At 39.7% G+C, this 11,991-nt stretch overlaps 1 protein-coding gene across 1 annotated transcript; it reads right to left on the reverse strand.

Annotated features, from left to right (window-relative positions):
* Nucleotides 1-1,071: 1,071 nt before the first annotated feature.
* Nucleotides 1,072-11,790, reverse strand: LOC137035842 (ras-related protein Rap-2a). The gene is made up of 2 exons (XM_067409546.1): nt 11,051-11,790; nt 1,072-5,059 (listed from the first exon to the last, which is right to left on the reverse strand). Exons 1-2 carry the CDS (start codon nt 11,362-11,364, stop codon nt 4,822-4,824), a joined length of 552 nt encoding a protein of 183 aa, XP_067265647.1. The 5' UTR covers nt 11,365-11,790; the 3' UTR covers nt 1,072-4,821.
* Between the last annotated feature and the right edge of the window lie 201 nt (nt 11,791-11,991).

Raw genomic sequence — 11,991 nt, forward strand, 5'->3', positions numbered from 1 at the left:
ATGGGGGTATGTGGCGATCAGGGCGGGCGAGAGCCGTGAGGGAACGGCGCGAGAGTTAATGAGCTTCACCTGGGAGGCGCACCGGCCTTGAGCCTCTCACGGAGGAGCTCCGGGAGCATAAAAGGAGGAGCGACGACAGTGAAGGACGAGAGAGGACCAGGCCTGGACTTTATTTTATGTTTTATTATGTTTGTGTGGCCGGCAGACGTCCGCGAGGGTCTGATGGCATTACTTTCGTTTTGTTCTTTGTTTATTTTGAATTAAACTTTTGTTGAATGTTCGCTGGTTCCAGCCTCCTTCTTCCCGTATATATGAACTGTGTTAGACATATATACATTAGTAGATGCACCAGGGACCCAATTATAGCACTGAAACATGGAAAAAGTCAGATTTTCATGATATGCCCCCTTTAATATTTCAGCCTAGCCCAACCTGTGAAAAACAGCCCCAAACCATTATTCCTCCTCCACCAAACTTTACAGCCGGCACAATGTTGCCAGACTCACTCATTAGGCTGCCAAACAGAAGCGCGATTCGTCACTCCACAGAACACGTTTCCACTGCTCCAGAATCCAGTGTCGGTGTGCTTCACACCACTCCCTCTGATGCTTGGCATTGTACTTGGTGATCCCAGGTGAAAAAAGTACACTTCTATAATGTACTTAAAGTGCTCTATTTTCACACTCTAATTTTGTACTTAAGTACTAAAGAAGAGTTTTTAGATGTTCTTAAGATTATCTTAATGTACTAAGTGTACTCAACTGTGCTACTTTAAGACAGCATGAAATATGAACTAAAATGTGCTTTTAATATATTTTTTTAAATACAGAGATAGTGTATTTAGTTACCACTTGTAGTACACTATGGGTTCAAATGTACTACTGCATATCTATCAGCGATGAAATTTCACCAACTGTACCGTGTTTCACAGTACTGCGCTTGAGTTCACTGAGCTCTTTAGAATGACCCATTTTTTCAAATGACACTTTCATCCATATAGTGCATGTTTGGACGTGTGCGTGAATTAAAACATGGAAAAAAAACAAACTGCACTGCAATATGTGAGTGTCGGATGCACTTTATTTAGGTGCCAAACAAACAAACAAAACAAACAAAAAAGTGTCACCATTCAGTCATTCAGAAGAGTTGAGCACACGTCCACATAAAAAAATATAAAATCAATACTGACTCAGAGCTCTCTATTCAAACACATACACTCAGAGACACACACACACACACACACACCATCCATCCATCTCCGTAATCTCTATATGTTCAGCCTTGAGATCGAAGCTCAAGCCCAGCCAGGAGGGAGCCAAGAAAAACTGGCAACCTCTGTTCAAATGTATACACAGTCAATTAATAACCATCATCATCAATAAGCCATATAACCACAGCAGAATAAGGAGAATGAGTGCAGAAAGAGGCTGAGACGCTGAAGAGACGAGTGAGAAAGTGGCGGTAAAATAGAGACAGAAAAAGAGACGCGTCCTACAGTGCCATATGTGATACTCAGAGTCAAAACACTTTCACTAAATTAGCAAAAGTTGAGTGTGTCCAGATGTGTCAAACATCCCCCACCCGTATGACCCGTCCAATCGGTGACCGGGACTTATGCTGCATTCCATTCAACTCTGGGAGTTGACATTCCTACTGGAAAAAGTGCAATAGAAAGTCTCTTGAAGTTGGATTTCTAGCTTGGAAACTCACAATTGAGTGGTCAGCAAGATTCACACAGATAAACATTCAACATTTAAGCAAATAAAATGCATCAAAGAGACAAAAAGTCCAACACTGCATGATAAAACATGTTTATCAAACACAAAAAACAAGATAAATGACTCTTTCTGTGTTGATTCCCAGTCGAACACTTGTTAGTGTTGTAAAGCATTGTGTAGTGCCCCCAGTTTGGTTGCTAAAAAAAGTTCACAATTGTTCCAATGCAAAGCTAACAGTAGAGCTGTCATTTTGTGTGCTTATGTCATCTTCTGAACATCTTTGAATGGAAGCAACATAAAGACAGCTCTGTTCCAAAACCTGCTGAGCTGCATCACAGCATCCTAACTGAGACAACCTCTTCAGGGACTGATCTGGAGCTTTCTACATAGACATTAGATTAACCTGATTTAACAAAGTACAACATGATCCTGGATCAACATTCCAATCAACCAATCAGATTTGGGTGACAAGTTTACAGTGTATGTCATGTTTAGGCTCACAACCAGTGTTAGATGCTTCTAAATCAGTGTTATTCACCTATCATTTACCTCTGATTTCAGGGATAAGTTATGGGTAGGGTTAGGTTTAGGGATAGGGATAAGGATTTACGGACAAGAATGTTGTTCCAGGATCAACAAAATATGGGAACATGTCTTACTTGGCAAAATCATGGTGACTGTAGACATTAACAGGGTGGCTGAAAGATTTTGAAAAAAAAAAAAAAAAAAATCTATTTGTGATTTTTGTGAACAGAAAACACAAAGCGCTGTAAGAAACTTGACTCAGCACACTGTTTTCTTTGTGTTCCTGCAGCATCTGCGTCAGCGGAGCGCGTTTTCTCATTTAAACATGAATATTCACATGCTCAGGTAAGAGTGGCTCCTCAGTCTGACAACAACTTTAAAAAAAATAACGTCTTTCCATTAAATTTCATTTAAATAAACAAATTATCGAATATTCATTTTTATGAGCCCAAATATTCAAATACAGCAGTGGTGGTCACAGACAGACACGAAGATGTACCTTTAATTTCCCCAAGCTGATTGCTCACTAAAAACCTCCACAGTCCTCATGTTTTCAGGCCGTTTCAAGTTTGATTTTGATCTGACAATGCGCTGAAAGGGCATGTTTACTTATTTTTTAATTAGTCTTCTCATTAACACTATCATTGTCTTCATTCAGGCCGATGAGAACACGCACAAAAACAAGTGGCGGGATTTATCGCACAAACCAATCACATCCAATCATAACTGATCATATCCAATCAAAGCGGGATGGAGGCATCGTCTCCTCTCACGTGACTTTACCCCACTCATTCTCAATTACCCCCCACTAAACCCACCACATGCTTTGCTTCAGGGGGTCTGTTTAAAGTCAATGGGATCAGAGGAGGCAAACCTCCCGCTGTAACTTCACCTGCTGGTGTCGCTGTTGGACGCTGTTACTTTATAAAAAAAAGAGTGGCCTGACACTTTTTAATGTCACATTTTGTAATATTTGCATTTGTTTTTGAATTTTTGAAAAATGCCCATCCCCAAAATTTGAATAATTGTTCAGTCCTTCTGTGCACCACAAATACTGCTGCTTATTTGTTTGACAGTAGCATGTTGCTAAGCTAATAAACATTATACTCTGTGTGCAATGCATAAAAATACAAAGAACACACATATTACAAAAAAATAAGTATATTTAGAATCTCATCCACTGTCTTGGAAGATTTTTTTCATATAGTAGAGCTCATTCGCAATGCATTCTGGGAATGCAAGGGGGACATGCTTTTATGTTGCCTTATGGTGCATTCAAGTTAAGACGGAAAGATCGCATTTACGAGTTGAACACACGTGAACGCCACAACAATGTTGGAAACGCCAGTGGAAAACTCAGGATTTTCCGGTGTGTCCGTGAGAAACATAGCAGAACACCACAATACTTACAGGTATTTAGCAGTGACATTGTCAGGCTTTTTATTTACAACAAACTAAGTTAATTGCCTGTTGAAAATATGATAGCATTAATATAACAATATAGTATGAAATGATAAAGTTTAAAGTGGCCACCAGATGCACATTGTTTGATTTTGAGAAGTAGAGTTTAAAAATCTTGCTGTATTTGAGTGTAGTTAATTAAGAGACACTGCCATCTTGCTCCAATGAAAGTGACTTGATCCACCGGATGTAGTAAACACTAACTTCCCAGGAGGACTTGACCGCACCATCAAGCATAAAGTATACTTCAGTTTTGCATTTGCATGCCACCGAAAGCAAAGTGTACTCCATTTGATAGCGTGCGCGAGGATAAGCACTCGATACACGCGCACTAAATGTTTTGACTGATAAAAATGTCCTTGTACTCTGTCTATTGTTGTTGTCATCTACAGTAGTTTGTTTTTGTTATCCCTTTCTTTTCGACTGTGAAACAATGGGCCAAAGTCAGTGTCACCATCTTGTGGAAAAACTAATTAGTGCAATTCAGGAGCATGTGTGGGCCGAGCGTACGGAGTAACACGGTTAGAAAAATCAAGCTGTGCGTGTACAGTACGCATGTACAATGCGGATAATGAAATCTACGTCACTTAAACTCTACGCATACACAAGTATGCATAAAAACCGAAGAATACTTTGGTCTTCAACATTATGTCTAGGTAGGCATTTAACTAGGTTTTGGAACAAAGCTGTTTTTCTACCTCTGTATGAAACAGAAGATGATTTTGACGATGATTTTAAGGGATCTATTTCCTTAATCAATGGACAATAAGACAGTCATCATTAAATTATTATATGGCTATATGAAGCATATGGCTAAGAACACACTTATTCTCTCTCTCTCTCTGACCTGGTGACAAATTCAGATAAAAGCATCAATACCATAAGACCAAGAACGTAAAAGTCCAACTCATCTCCACTGAAGGATCCTGCTCAGACAGGAAGCGTGAAACCTAAGGCAAGTGCTCTTCCTGTGGTTGAGTCAGTCAGAATTTAAAGTGACAAAAAAAATCCTCAAAGTTACTGTCAGTCTGTAGATAGAGAATGACGGAAAACCGTCGACACTAGAAGGTCCATCAAAGCTACTGTAATGTGAGTCGTGTGTGTGAGCGTTGGGGGGTTATTGTATATTGCAGGAGGAGCAGCACGGATCGTCTTTATCCGGCTGTGCCGCGTAGTCCATCTGCCGTACGATCTCGGCAAAGAGTTCGTCCACCATGGTCTTGCTCTTGGCGGAGGTCTCGATGAACGGACAGCCCCACTCCTCCGCCAGCGTCTGGCCCTCCCTCACAGACACCTCCCGCTCACTCTCCAGATCCACCTTATTCCCCACCAGGATCACAGGGACCTTCTCATACCTGCAAAACACATCGACAGTCTCCATCAGAACTCTCAAACCGTATCAATGCCAAACAAGTGGACACATCCCCTGTGAAAAAGTATACTTAAATAGTTTCTTAAATAGAATTGGCAGATGTTAAGAGATCAAATTAAATAATTTCAGCTTACATCTTGGATTTTAGCTGTTTTATCTTATTTTAAAACATGTTTTGTATTATGTTAAAGGGATAGTTCACCCAAAAATGAAAATGTGATGTTTATCTGCTTACCCCCAGGGCATCCAAGATGTAGGTGACTTTGTTTCTTCAGTAGAACACAAATGATGATTTTTTAACTCCAACCGCTGCCGTCTGTCAGTCGTATAATGCGTGTCAATGAGAAATCCATCTATAAGAGTAAAAAAAAACATGCACAGACAAATCCAAATTTAACCCTGTGGCTCGTGACGACACATTGATGACCTAAGACACAAAATGATTGGTTTGTGTGAGAACAGTATTTATATAATTTTTTACCTCTAAAACACCACTATGTCCAACTGCCTTGAGCATCCGGTGTGTGAAGTCTGAATGCAAGGCGGAAGTGATCTCTCATTGAAGTATACGTGCGAGACATCACTTCCGTTATCAGAGAGCATTTTCAGACTTCACACACCGGATGCTGAATGCAGTTGGACATTAGTATGTAGTGTATTAGAGGTAAAAAATTATATAAATACTGTTCTCACACAAACCAATCATTTTGTGTCTTAGGTCATCAATGTGTCGTCACGAGCCACAGGGTTAAATTTGGATTTGTCTGTGCATGTTTTTTTTTTATTCTCATAGATGGTGTTATGGTTTCAATGCATTATATGACTGTCAGACGGCAACGGTTGGAGTTAAAAATCATCATTTGTGTTCGACTGAAGAAACAAAGTCACCTACATCTTGGATGCACTGGGGGTAAGCAGATAAACATCACATTTTCATTTTTGGGTGAACTATCCCTTTAAAACATTTTAAGTAGGGATGGGCATTTTTCATAAATATTGTTTTCGAATATGTGGGCTCATAAAAAACAAAAAAACAAAACGAATATTCAATTATTCCTTAATTTAAATGATGTTTAACAAGAAAGATGTTACTTTTTTAATTATTAAAAGGGATAGTTCATCCAAAAATTATCCCATGATTAATAAAAGTAACACGTACTCTTGCTGGGGTGGATACTCTTTAATCAGCTAAATAAAATGCACATAAAATGTGATGAAATTTTAGAAACTTCTAGTAAATTTATTAGGAATAAAACGTGTATTAAAAAAGTCTGTGATAGAATTATTAATTCATAACTGGAATAATCTTTGGATTCACATCTGAAATGATGCCATGATCATTCTGAAATTCCTAAGCCAGAGTCGAATCGGTCGAATTCAAACGTAGACTCCGTTGAAAAACCGTTTGACATTTTTGAAATAGATCAGCAATGCAAAGTCAAAATGATGGAGGAGTGCATGGTAGGCCTATTCTAGTGTTGTTGTAGTCATTCCTAGAATTCTTATTTTTATTAAAGTCCGTGAAGCCGAGGGGGGCCCGTAATAAAATGTTTGCATATGGGCCTGGGGCTGACTTGCTACGCCACTGATCCTGCGTCATACATCGGGTCACGGGATACTCTTGTATAGTAAGAATTACAGTTATGAAGGACAAACTGTATATTATTATATTAATATATAGTAAGTTTGCTTAATTCTCTCAAATGTATCAGAATCTATCATTGTGATTAGTCTTTTTTTCTCAGGGCAGACATAAAATAACTCCAGCGAGTCACGTCTGAACTCTCACATTACATTGTTCAGCTTTCCCCTCAAGGCAAAAGAATGTCTTTACCCACAACCACTAATGATGCAGTGGCCCAGGGAGGCTGAGGAGGGTGGGGTTACTGAAGCCACACCCCTTACAAACACTCCCTGTTATTAGCAAACCACACATGACGTCACAGTTTAAAAGTACTTCCAGAATGACAGCCTATACTGGCCTTTGATTCTCACCAGTTGTGGGTCAGGACCAAAAAAAAAAAAAAAAAACAGGGGTCACATATCTGTACGGATGGGCTAAACCTGATTTTACATTTTCTGAAGATAATGTGAGTGCTGCTTGACTGAAGAACTGGCTTGGGTGTTGTGGGTTGTATCCAGGGTGTTGTTATGTGGTTATGTACTGGCTCAAGCTCCAAATCTCCACAATATCCTGGTCTGTAAATATCATGCTGGTTTTATCATCCATCAAGCAAATTCAACTAATAGCACACTTCTCAACAACAAGCGCATTATCTGAAGAATCACGGATGTTTGTAGTTGGTGCAGGATGAGTTACATGCCAAGTTTACTTGGTCTGCTTAAGGATAATAACATTTACACTTGCCTTTTAGGATCATTTGTTTAGTTATTCATTTCACCAAACCCTCAGAGACAAAACTCTCTCACTCGTCCTTCAACAAGAACAAACAGCGCTGCGATGACAGACGTCTCTTACTCCCGCTACCTCTCCCTCATTATGCGTCGCTTTTACTGTGTGAAATATTTATGCCATTCAATTATTCAATATTTTCGGAGAGGCATCTGCGTGAGAGTGCAGATCTATATTATTTGCGTGGGAATGTGTGCTAGAGAAGATGTTGATAGCAGATCTGTATAAATATATTTCTGGTCCAGATGACTGGGTTCATTTTGGATTTTTTGAAAAACCTACTTTTTTCAAACCAGTGCAGAAAGATACTCATGATCCTAGAGGTCTGTGAGAATTTGGAAAGAAATCGGCCACCGAGGGGCATATCAAGTTTTACAAGTGTGTAAATGATTGTACAAAGTTATGCACATGTACACGATATTCATATCATATGTTAGATTTTCTCATTCTGAATAATTTTGCCTCAAGAATCACCGCTGTCAATCAAATCGTTTGTTTAATATTGGAGTATATTTAAAAAACCTACTTTTGCAAACTCATCCTAGGTTTTTTGACCCGATCGGAACCAAACCAGTGCAAGATAATTCTCTGGACTCTCTAGATAAATAATTATCCCAAAAAAAGTTGAACTTTACTCTTTGGATAGCTATAACAGGGTCATTTAGAAAATGGGCGTGGCAAGATATGCTCAAAAGCTTATAAATCCTAAACGAAAACCCGGAAGTTCATGGAAATAGGTGAGCACATGTGACATATGAATCTAAACAAGCATGCAAACTTTCAGATTCCTACTGTAAATTGCCTGTATTTGCTGTAAATGGTCTTTTTACAGCTTGCTACATAAAATATAATACCTTTTTACGCATGTGCTTAAAGGGCCTTAAAGTGCTTAAACCCCGATAACTGTTGCTCGCAGCTATATTTTTATTGTCTTTTCTTTACTGATTTTCCCTGATAAGTAATGTTCCTATTGTTAATGGATTGCTTCTGGATTTTTTCCCCCCATAATTGGGAACCAACCCTAAAGAATACTAATAAAATCCTGAAGAATCTACTAAGAATGTACAAGGAAATGTCCTATTTTTCAGTGGGATCTTAATTGATCCTTGAGCCCAAAGTATAGTTCTTTTTTTACGTGTACGCGAGGGTACGCGTACAGTGTGCATGATGCAAATTTCATCATCAGGAAAGTACGTGTACTGTACACACACCACCAGATTTTGTAACTGTATTTTTGTACAGGTCGCACAGTTTTTGCAGTAATTAGTTTATCCACAAGGTGGCAACCGTGCCCTGGGAGCGTTGATTCACAAGGAAGTCAAAGAAAAACTGCCTAAACAGAACAGACTGGAACACATGCAAGCTACAGTGACAATGGAGACCTACATAGAGGAGAAATTGTGTGAGAAAGTACACTCATTTGTACAGCTCTAGCATGAAACAATACAAAGATATCTATATGGGTTGTAACTCCTGGCGAGTGCCTGTGTGCATTAGAGTCAAATGAAGTATACTTTAAGGCTGTGTGTTTGACTGTGCACATACATTAGCGTACGCTTAAAAAAAAAAAAGTATACCCAGGGCTTTAGGGAATTCCTATGTGATTCCATTAGAATCAGTTTCAAATTATGGCAAAATTCCATTAGCAATCCTTTAGGATTTCTGACTAGGGCTCACGTGTGTGTGCTAATGTTTGTGACTGTGTGCAGTTTGCTCTTATGTCTGTATGTGTTTATGTACCCCTGCTGCAACTCAATACACCACAAACTTACTGTTTCTCACATTTTATAGCCTCTCACTGGTACTGAATGCAGTCAAATAAGCACTGGTTTAAGAAATGTATTGTGTAGTCACATATTCTGCTTCACATTTACTCAAGACATTCTGCATAACAATTATTTAGCTTTTTAGAGCTAGTTACAACTGCTGCAATACATCCAAACCATTTGTAAATGTCCATGTTTGCTGCATCAGTAACATATCACAGACTTTCTTCCTTCAGACCAAAAACCAACCTCTAATGACAAAAGAGCAAGACAGATAAAACACATTTTATCTTTATCTATGTAATATGCATTTGTAAAAGCAAAATAAAGTTGCATTTCAGAAAAAAAAATATTTAAATAAAAAAAACATTTTGCGTTTTTTTAAATACACCCACCTCACTAAAGCAAATTTCCTATTTTCGGAAAAATATAAAATAAATAAAAATAGCATGTTTGGGTGTTTATCAAATGCTTTTCTGACTCATCTGAAGCCTTACAGTTCTCTAGATTCTCCACTTAAAGTCCCCGTGTGGACAATATCAAGTTTTTAATGCTGTTTATGTCTATGTGGTGTTTTTAATAAGTTTACGACAAACCATGTGCAAATACATAAATCAACACCACATATGCAGTGAACCATAGACTGAAATGGGTCCGAAATCACTAGTGTTTCTGACGTCACAAACTACCCTGTAACCAATCACATCAATGTGTGGGTGGCTTTAGCATATCATTAACAGCGAACTAGCAGGAGAGTCTCAAGAGAAACCAGGTTATCCCAGGATATTTTTCTGTTGATCGTGTAGATTTAGCAATATAGCGGATGTATGATGCATATTATGATAAAATATGCCTTTCTCCACTGAGTTGTTCAAAGTGTTTCTAAGGAAACAGATTGTTAGTAGGCAGCTGTGAGAGTCTGACATGGCGAACAGGAACGTGGTTTGTGTAACATTATTAGCTGTTTGTTAATGTAGTCAAGCAAAAGACTAATGTTATTTACTGTTATGTGTCCGACGTTGTAAAGAGCGATGCTATTGTGCAGTGTTTACCTCAGTAAGTTGACCGAGTGGATCTCTGAGCTCGTGCGAGTGAGTGGAGGCAGGGCTAATTAACATACTCATACATCCGCGTATAAGGCAAGGGTGTAGAGTTTCATTCAAGCTATTTTACACAGCAAAAAAACGTTTTAAATATGTAATTTTAGTGATCAAATAGGAGTGAGGGATCAAATTATTGACTACAGGACAGGGGGGGTTTAAGTTTTATAAGGGGAGGGGTTCTCTCACTCTAGAAGTCATCTGATTGGACAAATAAAGATTCCACCCCTGAGTGCGAGATGAATCATCAGTATTTTAACCTGCTTTCCCAGAACTGAAAGACTTCAAACATGTATCTGCTAAAAGATAACATTGTCAACTCTGAGTACACGTGCATTTACATTTCTCTAAGCTCTCATGCATGGAAAAGCCACAACACTGCAATTTTAATCGCAAACGCTTTCTATAACGTGATTTGTTTGCTTATTCATCACTAGAAATGATTTTAATGTTTGCTAAACACTATACTTTGTTCCTCTGTGAAGTGCATCGCATCACTTGTACATGAATCTTTCATGCAGACATGAAACACTTAAATGCGGCACATCGAGCAACAGGCCTGTGAAGGCCCAACAACACTCGAGAAGAGATCTCACTACACACACACACACACCAAAAAGATATTTTAATGTAATTTTCACCATTTGCTCTTTGGGAAAGAAATGCCCTGTCATTTACATGAATTAGCCTCTCACCTCTTGACTCGGATGATCTGGTCTCTCATGGGTTTGATGTCCTGAAAGCTCTGCTGGTTGACCAGACTGTAGACCAGAATGAAGCCCTGCCCGTTTTTGATGTACAGGTCCCGCATGGACGCGAACTGCTCCGTGCCCGCCGTGTCCAGGATCTCCAGCACCGACGGCGACGAGTCCACCTCGATCTCCTTACGGTAGAAATCCTCGATGGTCGGGTCGTACTTCTCAATAAACGTCCCGGTGACGAACTGCACGGTGAGGGCGGATTTACCGACCCCGCCGCTCCCGAGGACCACCACTTTATACTCACGCATCTCTGAACAGATCGAACAATCAAAATAAACTCACACGGCACTGATGTTCATGTTTAGGGCGTTTAAACGAGCCTGTCCGCGGACACGAGCGCGCCTCGCACAAAGACAAGCTTCCCGCAGCAGCGCTTCATGATCACGGAGCACCGGCGGCCCACACGCGCCTGTAATTCACAACGGGGGACGGTTGAACACAGGCTATCACCAATAACTTGTGCTTTTCATCTGCTCAGCTCACCATCCTATAGAAGTAAACGAAAACTGCATGGAGAAACCCAGCCGGCTGCCTCCGGGAACGGCGGATTGAAACACGGTCCGTTAAAATCAGATCATCTGAAGCGCATATTCGTGTTTCCCATCTGTGTCTGCTCTCTCTGGTCTTCATTAATACTCTAGCACACCGCCATGCTCACGGGTGGGGATCCTCCACTCCGCCGTCCACTCTTTTGAAGCCCGAATCATTTCGGTGAACCGAAGAGTTCGCTCGAACGAACCGGTTAAAGAACGACTCACTGGTTCTTTTACATTATGACGTAATTAGGTCATCACCTGGTCCTTGAATTTTAGATTTCACACTGTAAAATCTTGTAAATAATAAATAAATAATAACGCATAAGGTTTGAATTATTA

Source organism: Chanodichthys erythropterus, chromosome 14 (genome assembly GCF_024489055.1).
Source record: "Chanodichthys erythropterus isolate Z2021 chromosome 14, ASM2448905v1, whole genome shotgun sequence".
NCBI lineage: Eukaryota > Metazoa > Chordata > Actinopteri > Cypriniformes > Xenocyprididae > Chanodichthys > Chanodichthys erythropterus.